General features: G+C 56.3%; 6 protein-coding genes across 6 annotated transcripts; 3 read left to right on the top strand and 3 right to left on the bottom strand.

Moving 5' to 3' along the window:
• Nucleotides 1-391: 391 nt before the first annotated feature.
• Nucleotides 392-5,630, bottom strand: N657DRAFT_631011 (AMP deaminase; the record flags this gene model as incomplete). The annotated part of the gene is made up of 5 exons (XM_062791025.1): nt 392-671; nt 741-3,406; nt 4,333-4,776; nt 4,833-5,176; nt 5,309-5,630. The coding sequence occupies 5 exons, from the start codon at nt 5,628-5,630 to the stop codon at nt 392-394; spliced, it is 4,056 nt and encodes a 1,351-aa protein (XP_062650898.1).
• Nucleotides 5,631-6,898: 1,268 nt separating this feature from the next.
• On the top strand, nt 6,899-8,121 carry N657DRAFT_611449 (Sybindin-like protein). Its single transcript, XM_062790368.1, has 3 exons — nt 6,899-7,067; nt 7,133-7,258; nt 7,336-8,121. Coding segments are annotated over exons 1-3 (486 nt in total). The 5' UTR covers nt 6,899-7,065; the 3' UTR covers nt 7,694-8,121.
• N657DRAFT_641065 (uncharacterized protein) lies at nt 7,662-9,257 on the bottom strand. Its single transcript, XM_062792079.1, has 2 exons — nt 8,612-9,257; nt 7,662-8,545 (listed from the first exon to the last, which is right to left on the bottom strand). The coding sequence occupies exons 1-2, from the start codon at nt 8,900-8,902 to the stop codon at nt 7,961-7,963; spliced, it is 876 nt and encodes a 291-aa protein (XP_062650896.1). The 5' UTR covers nt 8,903-9,257; the 3' UTR covers nt 7,662-7,960.
• An 893-nt stretch (nt 9,258-10,150) lies between these two features.
• Nucleotides 10,151-11,493, top strand: N657DRAFT_566491 (uncharacterized protein; the record flags this gene model as incomplete). Its single annotated transcript, XM_062788430.1, has 3 exons — nt 10,151-10,352; nt 10,405-10,687; nt 10,737-11,493. The coding sequence occupies 3 exons, from the start codon at nt 10,151-10,153 to the stop codon at nt 11,491-11,493; spliced, it is 1,242 nt and encodes a 413-aa protein (XP_062650895.1).
• Nucleotides 11,494-11,646: 153 nt separating this feature from the next.
• N657DRAFT_191946 (translation machinery-associated protein 22) lies at nt 11,647-13,285 on the bottom strand. Its single transcript, XM_062786162.1, has 6 exons — nt 13,134-13,285; nt 12,822-13,074; nt 12,657-12,676; nt 12,420-12,507; nt 12,103-12,320; nt 11,647-11,994 (listed from the first exon to the last, which is right to left on the bottom strand). Exons 2-6 carry the CDS (start codon nt 12,865-12,867, stop codon nt 11,800-11,802), a joined length of 567 nt encoding a protein of 188 aa, XP_062650894.1. The 5' UTR covers nt 12,868-13,074; nt 13,134-13,285; the 3' UTR covers nt 11,647-11,799.
• Nucleotides 13,286-14,740: 1,455 nt separating this feature from the next.
• N657DRAFT_653438 (uncharacterized protein) lies at nt 14,741-17,809 on the top strand (the record flags this gene model as incomplete). The annotated part of the gene is made up of 1 exon (XM_062794401.1): nt 14,741-17,809. The coding sequence occupies one exon, from the start codon at nt 14,741-14,743 to the stop codon at nt 17,807-17,809; it is 3,069 nt and encodes a 1,022-aa protein (XP_062650893.1).
• Between the last annotated feature and the right edge of the window lie 1,074 nt (nt 17,810-18,883).

Below are 18,883 nucleotides of genomic sequence, written 5' to 3'. Positions count from 1 at the left end.
CTTTCTTAACCGAGCACTTACCTTGAAATAAGGTACCTGAGGTACTTGCGGACGATTGAGTTACTTTCCTGAGATCCCTTCAAACCAGCCATGATCATTTGCGTTATCAGGCTTCTCCTTAGTTCTCTTGACCGATGGGTCGTGAAAACGTTTTACTAAGCAATCTCTATCCTATGCCCTCAACAGCCCTTGGAGCTAATTGTTCCGTCTCCAACCAGCTCTTATGATGATGTTGCATGCCCATGCGCTTGACCTATCCTCCCCTCTTCCCACTATCCCTCTGTTTCGACTTACGACTTATTGTACTGTCCTGCGCGTCACTATATCCTAGCCCACGCAGATTCCCACCTGTTCTCGTTCCCGCACCTACCCTTCTCCAATCCCTCAACCTTCACCTCTGATCACTCTCATGCCCCGACTCTCGCCTCACGCTATCTTTCCTCTGCGTCTGGCTGCGCGCCAGCATTCCAGGAAAATATCTCGGCTTCGGGATGGCTGGTGCCGCGGCGCCGGGGGTTGTCGTTGTATGGGTCGAGAGGGCCGGTGAGCGAGGGGTTGCTACGGCCGGGTTAGGCTCGGTTGTTGTTGTTGTTGCTGATGAGGGCGCCGACTCAGCGGGGAGGGAGGTGTATCTCTCGACCCTGTAGTCCAACACATTAGCAAAGCGGTTACTGTTTTATTCTTATTTTTATTTTCTTTCATTATTTTTTTATGCGATGAGACAGCCAGAGCAGACTCACATCATCCGCTCCTCCATCAGCGTGTGGTACCGAAACTCCTCTCTCCGATCCGGTACGTTGGTCTTGACCATGGTGTTGCCCCTGTGTCCGGGCAGGTGGAAATTGTGGCCCAGCCACTGCTGCTTGATCGAGAACTCGTACCCGCTCTGCTTGACCGAGTTCTTGGCCAGCTCGCACATGTCGACCGAGCTGAGCTTGTAGATCTGCGCCGCGACCGCATACTCCTCGATCAACGGCTCCTTGGTGAAGGCAAACTGCAGCGGATCGTCCGTCGACAGCGACACGTTGAGGCCCCGCTTGAAGTACTGGTGGAACGGGTTCCGCTCGTACGCCAGGAACAGCGCGTTGTTACTGAGCGGCGACATGGCGATGCCGATCTGCTCAAGGTAGAAGACGTACTGCAGCAGCGGCACCTTCCGGAGCAGCAGCCCGTGGCTGATACTATGGCAGCAGAGCGCCGCCACCGCGAGATGCTCGCTGTCGCCGGCCTCGCCGCAGTGGGGCCGGAGAACAAACGTGTTGAAGCCCCGCTGCTTGCGGAAGTGGTTCAGCGACGTGAGATTGGCAAAGAGGTAGTAGATCCAGTACGTGTACGGCGGATTCTGCTTCGAGTCCCACACCCTCGGCACCGGGAACTTCTTAAACAGCCGGCGCTCTACCTTGCTCTCGTCGTCAACGCTGTCCAGACCTATGACGCGCTGCAGAAAGATGTGGAGCTTGGGATGGCTGGTCGGATCCTTGGTCACCTCAAACAGTGGCTGGAAGATGTTCTTGATGATCTGCTCAAACGACGTCATCAAGCCGCTCCCCTTGTAGACGTCGTAGAGCCGCGGGATCTGGATCAGCCACCGGACGTTGTGCGAGAAGAGCTTGTTGTCAATGACCCACGCCGCCAGCTTGTCCCACTCGTCCAGGGATTTGCCGTAGATGGAGATGCGCCACTCGACCATCTGGTACTTGCTCGACTCAAGATCGGCAATGACCTCCTTCGTGATCTCCGCCAGATACCTGCCCTTGATGAAGTTGTCTGTCTTGAGGAAGATGGTCCGCAGCCGCGACTCGCCGATCGGGTTGTACTTGAGGTTGAACTTGTCGAAGCGGTGGAACGAGTCCTTGTGCGCGTGCATGTCGAGCGTGTCGATGCTGAGATCGTACGCCGTGAGGTTGATGCTCTCAAACACCTCGGCCAGCGTCAGGTGCTTCCCGTCGCGGAACAAGACGATCTCGTCGGGGAACTTCTTCATCTTGCTCTTAATAAAGCGCAGGAGGTGCTTCTGGTTCATGCAGGCAGAGTGGTGGACGTGGGTGTCGACCTTTCTGACGTTGTAAAAGTCACGATGCGGCACCTTCTTGCTGTCGGCAGTCTCCTGGTATTCGTTGAGCAGGATGTACAGATTGAACTTGCCCTCCAAATACTGCAGGCGGCGGAATGCGAAGCTCTTGCTGGGGCCGTCGGACGACACATTCAGGATCTCCTCAAGGTCGATATAATACTCCTTGATGGTGGGCACGTTGACAATCGGCGTGTCGGCCCTCTGGGACTGTTCATTCTCGTACACTTGATACACTCCGTTGTCGTCCAACTGAAACGCCATCTCACTCGACCCGGGTAGTGGCAGCAGGTCTTCCATGTCGAAGTCCTCTCCGATGTCCTGCCCTGGCTTGCGCTTTTTCGCATTCGACTTTCGCGAGGTTCCGGTCGTCAGGTCCGAAGACGACTCCGCAGAACGCTGCTTGTCAACGTTGAGCACCAGGCTGTTCTGCAAGCTGTTATTAGCACTGTTGGCGCCTCTGGCGGCCTTCTCCCGGTCCTCGGTCCATGCTGGCTCGGGAGGGGCAGGATAGATGTTCCAGCTCGGGTCATTCTTTGGATTCTCGCTGTCTTCTTGAAGAGAGAGCCGAATGTACTTGTGCCGGGTATCGACGACTTTCTTAACGTTATTGAAAATGGCGGTCAGCTCGTCGTTGATCTGGGGATCGACGTCCATGAAGGTGTTGCTGCCGATGCCTGCGACTGCGCCATCCTGCAGCATCTGCTGTCGGAGGGTGGCCTGGAACTGACCTCCGGGAGTAGCCTCTGCGCTGTTCAATTGAGCGAAGCTATCACGGCTTGGAAGGTTGCCAGCTGCCGCGGAACTGGGCTCCCTCTTCTGGGGTTGCCAGAGAGCAGGCTCAGGGATGACAGTCGAGTCCAGTTCCGAAAGCCGCAGATTGCTGAAACTGGGACCGAGGTTCGAAGACAGATCAGAATGGGAAGAGGCAAGCCCGCCGCCAGCTGAGAGCAGCGGGCTGCTCTGGGGGGACATCTGGGCTAGCTGGCTCAGCTGGGTACGGCTCTCGGCCTGGCTTCGCTGGTAGAACAACTTGGCGTCCGTCTGCGACATTTGCCGTTCCGCCACCAGATCGAAAAAGGCCGTCTTGTGAGGCATGTCTCGTGGGAGCATCCCATCCTCCATCTCGGGAGGGCTCAGCTCGGGGTTGTCATCGTGATTGGAGCCGTCATGGGGCCCGAGGTGGAAGCCAGTCTCGTTTTGCTCGCCTTCCGAGTCCGTCTCACTTCGCCCACGCACTCTGTACTCTTCATCGTCCGAATCGGCTCCTCGCATTTGAGTTGCTGTGTTCCTGGGCGACATCGAGTTTGACGAAGGGTCATGCAGATACGGATGCTCTGGTTACAACAATCAATTGCTTGTTCCACAATGGAGATGCCGCGGCGAGATGAGATGCTGTCGTGTGCAGAAGTGTATGTTGACTTTTGGCCGTTGATGGAGTCGAGCGGGGAGCGACAGACAATGGAACGAAGGCTTCCAGGTTCCCTGTTGAACACCAGGAAGGACCAGGCTGTTTGTCCGAGAGGAACCAAGCCTCTTCCGAATCAGCAAATTCGCAGCGTTGGCGGAGCTCGGTGTCACCAAAGCCTCAGAATAAGCTTTTGGCAATTTGACCCTGTGATGTTGTGTGACCGGGTAGTTTACACCTTCGAGACAGTTATCTCTCCTTTTCTCGGGTATCAAGAATCAGCCACTGCTTCCACGACTACGTGGTATCCAGAGAGACTTTCAGGTGATGGTTGGGCTTTCCTGGTCGACTCCAATGGATGCGACGCTGGACTCGGCAGCGTCCGTGCCATGCGCCGCCGCCTTGCTCGGCCGTGACGTTCGGAGGCGGCCGCTGAGTGTGCTGCCAAGGCCGCTAAAATTCGCTGCCCGACCCCCTTAACTGGGTCCAGGAGCCCCTGGCCTCTACACGTGTAGGCGCTAATCTCAGCTGCCCGACCCCGCGCCGTTCGAGCCGGGCCGATATCAAGGGACCCGAGACATTGAACTTAGAAGGGATGCACAGTTACCGAATGTCAGAAACGCTCAAACGGAATCCTCGCATTGCCTCTGCACAAATAGATAGGCAAATACCGCCAAAAGCTACCTTGACTCCGCCCTTGTCAGGACTTGCCAGCGCCGGGTCTTCGAACAGGCGGCTTCCGTTTTCCATCCAGAGAATACAACCCCCCAGCAAAAAAGACAATCACGGCGCCTATGAGCGTCCCGGTAGCCAGCTGGTTTCCAAAAAGCCATATGCTCAACAGCAAGCTCACCAGCTTGCGAATGTTGAGCACAATGGTCACTGTCAGAGCCGAAGATGCCGCGGCCAGGAGATTCACGCCTCGGATGCATGCGTACTGCGTCAGCACGTTGAGCACGAGATAGAACAGCTGGCTGGGGATCCGGATCTTGCTTAGCCCCTGCTGGACGGCTGTAGACAGGGCCGGGTAGTCGTCGAGCGGGGGGACTGGGAGCGGCAGAAGAGGACTGTTTGCGAGTTTCATAAACTGTTTCGTGAGCGAAGGCAGGAAAGGGAGAAACAGAGGCACCGAGAGGAGGTGTGAGTAGAACAAATTCTCTTTCCACTGCGGGCCGTAGATGCGGTACGTCTCCTCCGTGTAGAGGCCCATGATTGCCGACAAGACCTGGGCGATGAAGAGAATGGCGAGGCCCGTGTTAAAGCTGGCATTGCCGACCGATTTGTTCGACGGCGACCCCTAGTTGACTTGTCAACCTCAGATGTCCAGTGTTCAGAGTGGAGGTCGAGACTTACCTTGGTTTGACCATCGGACCAGGCGGCAGTGATGACGCCCACCGTGAGCAGCAGCACTGCGGTCACCTGAATCCGCGAATATCTCTTGCCATATAGGCTCCCGGCAAGCATGGTCGTGATGCTGCCTCCGGAGCGCAGGATGATGTGAACCGGGACCGAAATGTCATAGCTGAACGCATGGTTGTTGAGCACGTTAATGGCGAAGAACAGCACAATGTTGACGAGCCAACGGCGGATTGGAACCTTGTTGGGCTTGAGGAAGAAGGGCGGGCGCTTCCGATCGAACTGGGACGGCAGCCCGATGGCCGCGACGAAGAGGAACTGAACGAACGTCAAGAGCGTGCCTGTTGGCGATTCGCATGGTCAGCCCCGCCATTGTCCGTATTCCCGCCGTTCTGGAGCAAATCCGCAAGCCCAACATGTGCGCTGCGAACCGATGGACCGCGGCAAAGGGGGGAGAACGAAGCAGAACATACCACTCGCCGGCTCAACCTTGACGATGGACTCGAGCGCGAAGACGTTGGAGCAGCAGCCGCCGAAGATGAGCGAGAGCATGGCCCCAATGGCCAGCCACTGGGGGATGGTCTCAATGAAGATGCGGCCTGCGAGGGCCATGGCGCGGCTGAAGAAGGGTCGGTTGTCGTCAATGCCGTACATCTCGGCCTTTTCGAGCGAGGGCGCCGCATTGATGACCCGGGGTGACGGTGCCGGCATCGCAAATGCCTTGTCGCCACGGTCCTTGTTATTCGGCGGCGTCTGCTGGTGTTTGTGCAGCACCGGGCGCCGACGTGAAGTCATGGCCGGGGGTGTATTGCGGCGCGCGCGCACATATAAACCAAATCCGGGGTGATGTGCTACCGATAAAGCCAAGGGAGCAGTGGCCCGAGTGAAGGAGGATGTGATCAGGGACGCAACAGTGGCCAAATTCTGGAGATCAGAATGGTCGGCAGCTAGCGTCGCAGCGAACGAATACCGACTATATCGCTGGGCCGAGCACAGAATTAGCCTTGAAAGTTGTCTGTCTCGAAGGGCGGGCTTGAACGACGGTGAGAGTCTCAGAGAACGACGATGTGCGGAAGCTCCAACAATGGTTAGGCAGCCTCCAAGTTGAAGGAAGGCAGCGGTCGCACAAGCAAACCAGGACGACAAATAAATGAGTGACAGGAAGACAGTAGCGCCAATCCCTCCCTTATGTGGCAGTCATGTTCGTTTGTTCGGATTGGGTCGCAAACTCATAGCAGGGCTACCCTATAACCTTGTTCGAACCTTCGCTGGACGTTCCATGTGGCCACAAGAGAGGCGACGGTGGGGAAGGGCCCGAGGTCCGCTGCAAGAAAAGCCTGAGGTAAGAGGAGCTTGTTTGTGCTAAGAAACGAAAAGGCTGCTTCCGAACCACTAGGATTGATGGAAATGCGCGGATGAGGCGGGAGAGTTACAGTTTCGGCGGCTTGAAATTTGCCGAACCGGGATCTCGTCTGAGCTGGCCGAGCGATCCTGGATGAATCCCTGGTGGGGGTGTCAACTGCCGTGTGTGATGTGGGACCTGCATGTCTCGATCTGAAGTGTGAGTTGGTTAGGTTTATTGCTTTGTTAGTTGAGATCGATCCCGTCGTGGGGTGCCAGTGATTTAGAAGCTATTAGTTGACTGTCACCATCATGGGCAGGTAAAGATCGAAAATACAACACGGAAGTGTTGCAAGCATGAGCCGCCATTCCCATCGCATGTCAGCTGCTGCTGTCCCTCCAAGATCGATGGCAGGCGCTCACATGCACCTAACGTTTTATTAGAACAGACTCGCTTGCAACCTGGAAGTGGAATGTCTGGAACCCGCTGAAGGGTAGGGTGGAACACCAGCCTGAGTGTGCACACAAACCGGTTCAATCCATCTCTGAGAGCCTTCGCTGAGTGATATCGAGGCACCGAATCGTGACTTCTCCAGTCTGTTCAACTCAGCCTGTGATAGGTAGTGTTGGAATTACCCTAACCCTGAGCAGGTCCCACCTCTTGATGCGGAACCCCTTGTGAGTTGTCGCATGTCACCAACAGCATCACGGTCAGACAACACCTTACAAAGGTCATAGTGTCAACGATCAAGTAAACAGAGGTCACCTATCACAGTTCAACAATTTAACCAGGAAACAATCAAGGGCGTTTGGCTCTCTCTCTCTCAAGGCTGAATTCCGTCATTTCTATATCCTGCTCGCTCTGCCAGCATGAGATGAGGTTGCGATCATGTCTGTATTTCCTCATTTTATCCTGACAGGGAATGCCAACTTACCAATGTGGATAACATTACCAGGACTGTCTTCGCTCTCATCATCATAAACAAAGCCGGCGGCCTAATCTATAACCGGACCTTCCACGAGGGTGGCCTGAACAAGATCAGCACCAACGACTACTTGGTTCTGGCAGGCACGTTCCACGGGTATGAGTCTCTGTCAACATACCCACCTATTTACTCCCTGCTCGATATACTCATACGAATCGTTCTCTCCAAAAAAGAGTTCATGCCATCACAGCACGCCTCAACCCCCTCAAGCCGCGAGTCGGCAACCGATCCTCAACCTCGTCCTCCTCCGGTCCCGGCGGCCTGCTCACCCGCCCGGAACCGCCCTCCGGGCTCGAGGTGCTCGAGTCGGAGAACTTTCGGATGCAGTGCTTCACGACGCTGACTGGCGTCAAGTTCCTGCTCTTCACCGACCCGACACAGGCCAACGTCGACTTGACGATGCGCCGCGTTTACGACATGTACACCGACTATGTCATGAAAAACCCCTTCTACCAGCTCGAGATGCCCGTACGCTGCGACATGTTTGACCGCAAGCTGGGCTCGTACATTCGGGAGATCAACAACAGGTAGGACCTGGGTGCGCTGTGGGCGGGATGGGTGTTGAGGGAGAAAGACGGCGAGGGAAGTGCGTAGGACGGGAGGGATTGAGAGGGGTAGGAGTAATCAGGCGTTTTGTTTCTTACGTTTCGTATGTGGAGCCGACAGCATAAGGTCATGGAGCTGTCCGTAGTCAATGCCAGCAACTGTCTAATTCTACAAGCGCGGGATGACGGGAACGCATCGTGGTCACCGCCCTACTGTGCAATTCCCCGTTCCTGACCCGACCCTGGATGTGCATTACGAGGTATCCATCTTGTCGTCGTCCTTCTTGCTGCCGCCCGGCTGGCCGTCTTTATCCAATAGCGGCGCAGACTCGCCCTCCTCCTTGACCGTCTCTAGGCTGGCCTTTTGCGCCGCTTCGGCCTCCTCACGTGCCCGCTTCTCTTGCCGCGCTTTCTCCTCCTCCATACTCATGCGCAGAGCCAGCGCCAACTCGGGGTCCGCAGACGGGTCGACGCCGAATGGGAAGTCTTCGCTTGCGGCCCCAGCCTCACCACCCACACCCCCAGCGCCCGCGGCTGCGCCCTCGCCGAGCAGAATCGGCGTCGAGATGAGCTGGTCGCTGAGAAGCTTGGAGCTGGGGGGGATAACGACGAGGTGCGACGAGTCGGTCGTGCCCTTAATCTCGCGGTTGAAAGCCTCCAACTTTGACTGGTTCTCCTCGTCCATGTCGCCAAACAGCACAAAGTCGACGCTAATGGAAAACTTCTTCATCTTCTTGGCCAGAACGACGAGCTCGCGCTCGCTCTCCTCAATGGGGGAGCACACGAAAACGATGACGCGCGCCCGCTGCGACTTGTTCTGCCGATGTTTGAGGGCGAGCTGTTGGCGACCATGGATCAGCATGCGGTTGGAGTTGCGAACGAATCATCATGCGTCACAACTCACGCTCGCTATTTGGATACCCGTTAAAAGGTGGGCCGAGCCCCGGATCTTCTTCTTGGTCTGATGCAGACCCTCGAGAATCTTGCCTTGGTCCGTCGTGAGGGTGGCCAGCACCTCGGGACCCTTGCCACCCATGCTCATCAGACCGACTGACGATTCTGGGTTTCCCTGCACGACATTCTGAAAAATGATATTGACAGCATCGCTCTGCGCGTCGTATCGGTTCGGTGTGTAGTCGCCGTTTCTGCTGCTCTCGCTGTTGTCTACCACAATCATCACCGCTTCGAGAGGCATCTTGGATAACTGTTGCTGGCGAACTGGAAGAGTGGATGTCGATTTGCGCACGAAGCAACTTCGTCTGTACGGGTCGGATTTATTTCGTTGACGAGAAGGCTGGTGGTTCCGGTCTCGTTGGTGCTGTTGGTGGTACACTTGGGGTTGGCTGTTGCGGCGATGGAAGGAGTTGCGTAAGGTGTTCAGCCTGGAGCTCAGTGCTGCCGCAATTCGCACGGTGTCGCAAAGGACTCCTAATCCTAGCAATATCCCCCGCAATTAGTGATGCGTAATAATAAGAGTAACTTGGTTCGAAAGAAAACTGTTTCCGGACTTGGTATCGTCCATTTACCAATTTTGCTAACCTAGAAAGCGGTGGATCCTAGGTTAGATGTATATATAACGAGTCTTCGTTCTCTAACTACACTAAGCCTTTATTTTTTCGCCCCATACCTAACTCAGAAAGACCTAAGTAGCCGAATTCCCCATCCACTAACGTACATTATAAGCGAGCGGCGCATATAGGCGAGTGGCGCACTTATAAGGGCCAGTATGGAAATTCGGGTACAACACTAACAGCCGGATTAATCTGGGAATAAGTTGCCAGTGTTGTGCCCCAGATTTCCATACTAGCCCTTATCAGTGCGCCACTCGCGTATATGCGCCGTTCGCTTATAATGTACGTTATACTAAACCGCCATACCAAATCACTATCGTTAACCACTCTATTGTATAACGCTAAATAGCTTTGATAATATACCGCAAAGTCGTACGAAGGAGTATAGCATTTTCGATTGATTTAGAGGATGAACATTAGGCCCAGCTTGACTCGGAGGCGGGAAGCAAGGGATAGAAACTGCCATTGACGAGAATCCAAGGCGATGTGTCTGAAACTACTCGCAAATTGGGTGCGTTCTTGGACATCTTGATCCTGCAATATCCCTAACCCTTATGTTAGTCCTATTTTCACGTGGTAATTACAACCAGGGATGGTTTGCAATTCTTCTATGGGGGGCTTGTCAGAAAGAAATCCATTTTTTCATTACGCATCCCTACCCGATACCCCGGTTTGTTTACTTTGGAAGACGCGGACCACTCACATCAGAAAGCGCGCAGCTCCTTTTCCACATTTCGTCTCCCAGCTTTGCGCTCACATTCTCGACTCAGCATCTCGACGCCTGCGGGACATACGCCTTCTCGTGACAGAAGATTATCATCTTGCCTCAGATCTCCATTTTCTCCACATATTTTTCCAACCGGCCTGACATCATGCAAGCAGTCGGTGGGACGAAACGCAAATCCGACCAGTTGGACATGCACAGCGATGGCCGGTATACCGTTGACATGATGAGCCAGAAGATCCCAACAAAGGGCGGGAGTTCACACCCCCAAGAGAGCCCATCCAAGAGGCAGAGGGTGGGTATCACCCTGGTACAGAAGCAAGCACTTCTCGACAACCTTCAACTGGAGAGTAAGTTCCGGCGCGATTGATAAAAGGGAGACGGCGCTGAACAATTCCACAGTCACCGAGCGCGCGCGCAAGCTCAGATCGAACTACAACATCCATGCGCAGAGTCTTCGTACGCGGATAGAAATTCGCGTCAATCGCATTCCCTTGTCTTTGCGCAAGCTCACAATGGGAGAGCTCTTGGAGAGATACTCAAATGAATCGCAAGAGAAGCCGAGGGCGATGACAAGCAGTGTTAGGGGTCCGGCAGTGCCTGCCAAGGATGTGCCATCTCGCCCACCGACAAGGGGGACGGCTACCGCGGCACAACCTTCCACGCGCCCGGCCAAGAGACAGAGGTATGTCGCGCCGCACTGAAGTTATTACAATACACTAACTCCTTAGCAGTCATGAAATCGCCGGCGGAGACAAGGAGAATGAGAACCAAACCTCTCAGAAAAAGATGCGCGCCAATACAGCAACAGATATCGCGCGCAACCCAGCGCATGTCCTGTCACCCACAACCTCCAACTCACGAGTTGCTCCCCGGACAATCGGAAGCCCTGCACGATCAGGAATAACACGCTCAGCCGTCACCCCAGGCAGAGCAGCGCTAGCAAGCAACATTCTCAACAGGATGGTCCACGGAGCGCGGTCAACCACACGCCCCGCCACAGCAACCGGAGCAGCATCAGCAGCGCGCAAGGCAATAACCTCGACGGCAACAAGCAGCAGCAGCAGCAGCAGCAGCAGCACCATCTCCACCACCACCGGAACCAGAACCACAACCGCAGCGGCGACAGCGGCAGGAAGGAAGCGAGGCGCGACCGTCACAGCAGCAGTGAACCACCCCAACCACCTCCCTTCCTCCATCTCGAGGCCCGCCACGCGAATGACGCGCAGAGCTAGCGGCATCAGCGAGTCCAGCGAGAACAGCACCTCGACGGTGATCCGCCACAAAAGGCCCATGACGGCGCCGCCCGGCGCGCAGCCGAAACCACCGCCGGCTGCGGGTGCGACAGCGGGTGTGAAGCGGGCGGTCATGAGTACCATCAAGAAGGGGGTCGCGGCGGGCACGGCGAGAAAGGCGCCTGCGGCGAAGGCCACAGCAGTTGTGGGTGCGAATGGGACGGGGACGGGGAGGGTGTTGAGAAAGAGGGCTTGAATCGAGGTCGGGGGGTTGTAGTGTCTTACGGCGTTAATGGTGGGGATACGCCAGACCTAGGTATGTGTTCCGCTGATTTTTATCGGTTTGCATTGTCGGACAGTAGCGACATGGATTTGGGCGTCAGGATAATGTTGCCGTGTCGGTATGGGATGAGAGATGAGCGCGTCGCCCTACAAGGGGACAACGGGAGGCTTGTTTGTTTTATTGTTCTCCAATGCATCGAAACGTGTTCAATGGGCAAACTCCGAGTACTTGCCCCATCACATCCGTGGCTACCCATGACGCGGCCCTTGTTCTGGTTGTCTAACCCGCCCCAGCCTTCTTCTTCTTGTCCTCCACCAACTCGATATTATCCTCGGGAATGTCTTTATACTTTTCCAGCAATAACTCCTCAATTTCCCCGCTCACATCGCCTTGCACTACAATCTCCTCCCCGCCGCTCGGTGTCTTGGTTACGGACGACCCGGTCGCGAACTTCTTGCCAAAGTCCTTGGCCACCTGTGGGGTTCCTCTCTGTTAGCATCATCCAATGCATGACAACAGCAAAGGAGGAAGCAGGGGGGGCCAAGGAACAAAGCGTGAACGGGGACTGTGACCGCGACTGACCTTTTTCAAATCGAGCCCAAACGCCTCGAGCCCACTGACGGCTGTCACGTACTTGCGCTTGTTGCGCTCGATCCGCTTGATGGTCACGACGCTCTTGGCCAGCTGGTCGGCGTGCTTTTTCTCTGCTGCCTCCGCCTTGGCGGCTTTCTTTGCTGCGTCCTTGGCCGCGCGTTCTTTGGCCTCGACTGAGAGGGAGGCGGTCGCTTCTTCGAGGGCCTCTGTGACGGGAAAAAAGGGAAGTGTCAGCGAGAGGTCGAGGGACTTCGAGGGAGGGGGCGGTTATATGGAAGGTTTGTGGGCTGTAGAATGGTACGGACCAGGAGACCATATCCTTTGGTAGAGGTCTGGGTGGTTCTTTTCGAGCCATTCCTGGCACTTTCTCACGGTGCCTCCGTATTCGCAGTACTACCTGGCGTCAGAGCTTCGGTTCGGCACTGGTTGGAGTTTTCGGACGAGGGGCGACGAGGGGTGGGGGACTGTCAGGGTTCCCTTGGAAGAGGGGGAGGTGGAAGGTGTTGGTTCCTAGGGCGGGGAAGTTGGCATAGAGTTCGTACCTCGGGTGGAAGAGTGCAGACTGGGTGAAGACAATGTCAGTATTTCAAACGTTCAATGGAGTTATTGCGCGTAGAGCAGATGACCGGCGCCGGCAACTTTCATGGAGATGATGTCACACGAGCAAAGCGGAACTGGTTGTTGCGACGGGGCACTTAGCTACTCACCTCCGCAGTAAACAACCTCGCGGCCGACCGGCGCGGGTTCAGCCATGCCTGGGCGAAGGAATAATTTGCTGTGCTTGGTCGAGTGATTTAAATGAAGGCGGTAGTATTGAGCGCGAACTGATGTCGTCCTTGTCGCGGGTTCGTGTTACCTGGTCGCGCCGAGATGCTGCCCCCTTCGCTTGAATTGACTGCGGGGTGTTCGATGCTCTATGGCGGGGCAAAGACACAAAGCAAGTCCAAAGCTTCAATCAAGCTTCAAGCAAGTTTAAGCCAATCAGAGTACTGCACCAAGCCCGCACCGAGTGGATCCACCTTGAGAACAGCGTTTCTGACCTGTGACGGCGCCAACTGGCCAACTGGGCGCTTCACAAACTCGACTCGACTGTTGATTCATCTCGCCCATGCTAACGTGTCAAGTTTCAGCGCGTCGGCATGCGCCACTACCACGCCCATCGCGTGGTTTACTTCTTTGCATCTCATTTCCTGTGCTGCAGCCAGCGTCACTCTCGAGATGACGAAGTAGCCACAGCAGCTCGAAGCAAGCTCAAGCTGTTGAACCGTGGCGTGGCTGTTGACCTGGCACACATCTCAGGTCCCAACCTCAATCAGATGTGACCTCGCGACTTTACGTCTATAATAAACAGCAGGAATTGGTCGACTGTTGGTCGTTAGCTCACTCTGATGAAGGTACAATACCTGACCTATGAGTCAAAACAGACTGGCGCCACCGACCGACCGTCATACCGAGGACGGAATATCACCGACTGAATGGCGCAATCAGGGTGGCACGAGAGCATCTTCTGTTTCGGGCACCTGACTCTTCTCCCCCGTGTGGCCGATATTGGTCCTTATTACCAGAGGAGGAAACCGCCACGACGACGAGAACCAGGACATAATTACCTTCAAACCCAAGCCGGCGGGATGCGCGGCTGCAGGAACAGATCGGAGCTACTTACCGGTACATCGACTATCTATCAGCTCGCAGCACCCAAATATATCTTCGGGCCAGGGCTTGGTCAACGATTCTGCATCTCCCGCCACCCAGAGTGCTTCTCGGGCCGCGATCGAAACGATTTCCTGGATTCACTGTGGTGCAACTCTAGTTGTCCTTCCAGGTTCCGGTCAAACAGAAACTGAGGGGCATAGTGAAAACGGTGTCTGGTTCATATGCCCCAACGACGAACCAGGTCCAATCGATGGGGCAGCCACAGCAGCCGCCGTGTAAGCGCCCGCTCGACTTGCCATGCGCTGGCTGTTCTCATTGGCCACAGCCCTCTGCAGCTCTCTCCTCGCTCCGGGTTCCATTGGCGCGCGCCTTACCACCGCATGCCGTTTATCGATTCGGAGCCAAGCCGTCCTCGTGGCTGTGCGCAAGCTCATTCGTCAGCTGCGGCATTGTCGACGTCGTGATGCTGCCCAACTCATCCTAGTTGTTGCCTCTTTGAGCGGCCGTCGCTGCATACCACCCGCCATCTGGTAAGCTGCCGTTCAGACTGTCGGACGCTATGCCCCGTCCGGCCATTCTGCGCTTCTCGAACGGCTAGTCACACATGTCTGCCCATCGAGTCGGTGGGAGTTGGGCGGGTCGGCTGGACGTTAGGCGCTCTGGTGGATATCACCTGGCTTCCTGGCTCTGGACTTTGATGCTCATTCTCTTCATATTATATTTCGTTCGAGCCACCTGGCACAGGTGCCGTTTGTCTCCCTTCATCTTCGCTTCTTCCGCCTTCTGCGCACTTACAAAAATAGTGCTTCGTTGACCGAAGCCGGTCCTGTCGTCTCCCCCTCCCCCCCGCCCTTGTTCCTAATTATCGTTACATTTTTCGGCGCAGGACGTCCTCCCAGCTTACTCGCAGTGTCTATTTCCATGCCTGTGTGACACTATTTTTTGCTAAATTGATCCTGCAAGAATAACCACCATGTCCGACCAAGTATTGCTACCAAGAACCACATTCCGGCCGCCCTCTCCGCTGGGCCGGAGGAGGCCGGCTCGGACCCTTAATCCTATAATGGAGGAGCCGGAACAGACGAGAGACTCGTTCGTCGAGCGCAGGAGGAGCAGGCGGTCTATCGACAAGATTGAACAGTGGCTATCCCCTATGAGCGACCATTTCCCCACGCCGAGAGGCCAGCACTTCCTCGCTGCTCCGATCTTCCCCGCGACGCCGTCCTACGTGTCGAGCGACGCTGAGCCAGATCTGGACAACGACGACGCCAGTTCACAAGCCTCCTCGTCGAATCCATCTTTCCAGTGGAACAACAACCACAACCGAGACAGCATAATGACCGACGTGACTGAGTTTGACGATCTTTACGATGTCTCCGACGATGAAACGACACGAAAACAACGTCTCCAAGCGAATGGTATCGGCCGCCAGCGAAGTTCCAGGAGCTTGAGGAGGGCGTCAAGGGCGTCCTTGGACCTGCGGAGGTCCTTGGCACCCTTGGTGATTCCGGAAGAGTCAACCCTCACAGCTGCGAAGAAGTTGATGTCGCCGATTCCACCAACTCCCCCATCCGCGGTCGTCATGTCTCCCGCCGTCAAGACCTTCATGGAGCTGCGTCAGGCACAGGAGATCCCTGGTGCCTCAGCACCCCCGTCCCTTGACGGCAGCATAAACTCGGAGGAAATGGCCCAGATGTCAGCCCCTCCAACGCCAATGATTGGAGCCCAGGACAGCGAGGACGAGGAGTGGTCCGGGGTCCGTTTGCAGCCGGGTGCCCTCGAGACACTCCAGGCACTCTCTGGCAGTGACTCAGAGTTCGACGAGGAACCCACTCAGGTTATCGAAGTACCCCAGGAGATGACGGAAGCGCGCCAACGTACGCCACGACTAGTCACCGGCACCGGCCTGGCCAGAGCTTTTTCTCACCGGCAGTCTCTCGCTGAGCTGACCAGGCTTGAGATCCCGTCGCCAGGCGGATTCTTTTCTGAACTTTCGTCTGCTAGCCGGCGCACTTGGAACTGCCAGGCGGAGGAGGTCAACCCACCGACCTCGACCACGGCCGAGAACTTCTACAAGTTCCCGTGGAGCCGGTCGACCGACAGGGTCCCGCCACCGCCACCGCGGCCGCTGCACCTTGATGACTTGCCATCTGCCATTGTCGAGCGTGTTATCGAGCTGCCCCTGAACGAGAACTCCGAAGATCTCCCGACGGCAATTCGGTGCGAGGAGACCCCGGTGCCCATCACCGCCCGCAGAGTACCACCTACTCCGAAGCAATCCGAGGCTCCAGTTCCCGAGACGGCGGTCGAGGAGCCCACCTCTCCCGTCGATGTCAATGAGATCATCGCCGGGTACGATGTTGAGTACGCCGCGAAGCAGGAAGAGAATACAGTGTCACACATCGACCGCACGGAGATGTGGTTGGCAGCCCAGCGCGCCTACCTCCAAGGAGTGGGTTTCTCGGACGAAAACGAAACCTCGGAGAAGCCGGAGGACGAGACTGAGCCAGAAGAGACACCAGAGGTTCCATCCGTCGTCGCATTCCCTGAGCCTGAAAAAGCCGAGCACAAGAAGAAGGCCGTTCGCTTCTCCGAGGTTGTCCTCAAGCACGACATTCCCCGCAGCCTGCCTTCCAAGCTTTTGCGCCAGGAGTCCTCCTACTATCGCGCCTTCACTGACTACATGGTAAGGGCATGTACCTCAGATGTCTTCATCCACCGCCATGCGCGCTTCGAAGCCCTCCAAGCGCAGCGCGTCTGCCTCAGGGACGCCCACCGCAACCAGCTCCTTGGCAAGTTCCAGTTGTCGGTAGTGCCGCAGTCAGCCAAGAAGCGCATGAGCGCCAATGTCGTCCGTGGCGACGATGTTCTCGTTGATGACCCCGAGAAACTCCGCGCCGACAAAGAAGCCGATGCCCTGTCCCAGATGCGCCTGGCTTCCTGGCAGGTGGCTGCCACCAAGCTCCTTAATGGCGGCCGCCTCATCTCCGCCCCTGTGGGCAAGCGCCTGGCTCGTCTGAGCTGCATGGCTCCCGGCCTTGACGGCGTCAGCCGAGACCGCGCTCGCATCCTCGACCTCGCCGGCCAGGGTGCATGCGACTGGGCGTGGCACGCCGCCCTGCAGTACCCCAACACCAAGATCTACACTGTCACCACCAAGACGATCCGCCAGCTCAGCAACAGCAACATCCGCGGCCCGCCCAACCACCGCCAGGTCGCTGTTCCCACCCTTGCTAAACTCCCCTTCGCCGACGACCAGTTCGACCTCATATCGGCGCGCGAGCTGCACGCCGTGTTGAAGCTCTTCGGCGAGCACGGCATAGACGAGTGGAACGCCTGCCTCAACGAGTGCATGCGCGTGCTCAAGCCGGGCGGATATCTCGAGTTCAGCTTGCTCGACGCCGACATCATGAACGCCGGACCGCTGGGCAACGCAAAAGCCGTCGAGTTCAACTTTGCCCTGCAGACCCTCGGCTACGACCCCAACCCGACCCGCTCGTTCCTCGGCCGCCTCAACACAGCCGGCTTCGACGAGATCCGCCGCGCATGGGTGTGCCTCCCCGTCGGCCCAAAGCATCCTCCCCGCCCGGCGGTGTCTGTCACGACTGCTTCCACGAGAGACTCGACCTCGGGCGCGTCGGTAAAACTCCACAGCCTCGAAGCCATTGTGTCAGGGTCGAGCGAGAACGTCGCGGCTATTACTGGTGTCGCCGCCGGCTGGAGCTGGGAGAGGTGGCTTCTCCGCGCCGAGATGGAGAGGGCGGCGGGCGAGCTCAGGCTAGCGGATACCGTCAATCCGGGCGACGCCATGCGCGAGGCGGGCAAGATGATCGCCGATGTGCATGCCGTTATGGACGAGGGTCGCGGCATGGGCTCGTGCTTCAGGATGCTGAAAGGGTATGCCCGCAAGCCGAGGCCGCCGGCGCCTGTCCCGGGGCCGGTGACTGCAAATGGGAAGGTGCCGACCGTGGAAGTGACAGGTCCGGAGCTGGACCGGAGCGGATCCATTCGGATTTGTTTGGATACTGAGTCGATTATGTGAAAGCAATAGGCAAAATGTGAATGCAAACCAGGGAGCATCCGGTGCTGTCAAGTGGTTACTGCTCGTTTTTCCCATCGCGATTGCGGCCTCTGGTTTGGGCTGGTGTTTTCCTCGCTGTACTTTTCGCTACTCAGATATCACATACATCAGGGTCATTGGCATCAACCTAGAGTCAAATATAGAGGCTGATAGTCCTCCAATCTTCCTCGGCGTACCTTCAGGCCCTACCTGACATTGGCCTCGTGTCACTAATATCCTTTTATGGTATCATCTCTCACATGATTTTAGGGCATCATCAATCCGATAAAATTACTATTCTTGGCCGCTTCTCTCCTCCTCTCTTACCCTCCACCTTACCCCCTGGGTTTAGCGCATCGACTATTGGTCCCTACGCCCCTCAAGACAGGTCCAACCTCTGCTGCTTCTGTTATTCCCCCGGCACAACTAACCACATCAAACCCTACAGTGTAGAAGGGAAGATTGCGCACGTGACGTCATTACCAGTCTAGACGAGATCACTAAGGTCAACCAACAACTGCCTCCCTCTTAACGGACAACCTCCCATCAAGCAATGAAGTGAAGCAGGCCATTCTCTCCCTTCCAAATCCGTGTTGCAGAAGACCCCAATCCCAGGTCCTTAAGACCATTCGATTCACCCTAGGAACGTTGACAAACACGCCGGCCTCATCAGCCCTGCCTGCTCATCCGCTCATTCATTCACCCAAACAAGCGATCTGTCGTGAACGTCCACCAACCATACCCGTCATGAGGAAAATCTCAGCAAGAAAAGAGACGGTTAAAAAAAAAAGGGGTAAATAACCTGCAGAGGCCTCATGCACACGCTGGTATGCCGGCACGCTGAACGAATGTTAAAAGAGTATATACATCCCTCCACCACATCCCCACTCTCCATTCTCCCATCCAAAAGAAAGCAACCTGTCTGAAGAAGGTAAACAATCCCTTCCCCGACCCCGTCTCCCGTTCCCTTCCCAAAAAGCACCTCATCAACATCACCCTAACCTTGGCCGCTCCTCCCCGTAACACAGAAACAGACCAGAGCAGAGCGCCACTCTC

The sequence above is a fragment of the Parathielavia appendiculata genome (genome assembly GCF_033297405.1).
Source record: "Parathielavia appendiculata strain CBS 731.68 unplaced genomic scaffold N657scaffold_2, whole genome shotgun sequence".
NCBI lineage: Eukaryota > Fungi > Ascomycota > Sordariomycetes > Sordariales > Chaetomiaceae > Parathielavia > Parathielavia appendiculata.
The sequence above is the reverse complement of the archived record's forward strand: the minus strand, read 5'-3'. Positions and strand labels throughout refer to the sequence as shown.

Excerpts from the sequence above, each read along its gene's own strand:
- N657DRAFT_611449 (XM_062790368.1), top strand. Across the intron at positions 7,259-7,335 it reads CTGGCAGGCACGTTCCACGG|AGTTCATGCCATCACAGCAC; the intron begins GTATGAGTCTCT and ends TCTCCAAAAAAG.
- N657DRAFT_641065 (XM_062792079.1), bottom strand. The coding sequence starts at position 8,902 with ATGCCTCTCGAAGCGGTGATGATTGTGGTAGACAACAGCGAGAGCAGC. Across the intron at positions 8,546-8,611 it reads CGGGTATCCAAATAGCGAGC|CTCGCCCTCAAACATCGGCA; the intron begins GTGAGTTGTGAC and ends GGTCGCCAACAG.
- N657DRAFT_191946 (XM_062786162.1), bottom strand. The coding sequence starts at position 12,867 with ATGGCTGAACCCGCGCCGGTCGGCCGCGAGGTTGTTTACTGCGGAG. Across the intron at positions 12,508-12,656 it reads TCTGCACTCTTCCACCCGAG|TACTGCGAATACGGAGGCAC; the intron begins GTACGAACTCTA and ends GACGCCAGGTAG. Across the intron at positions 12,321-12,419 it reads CCAAAGGATATGGTCTCCTG|AGGCCCTCGAAGAAGCGACC; the intron begins GTCCGTACCATT and ends TTCCCGTCACAG.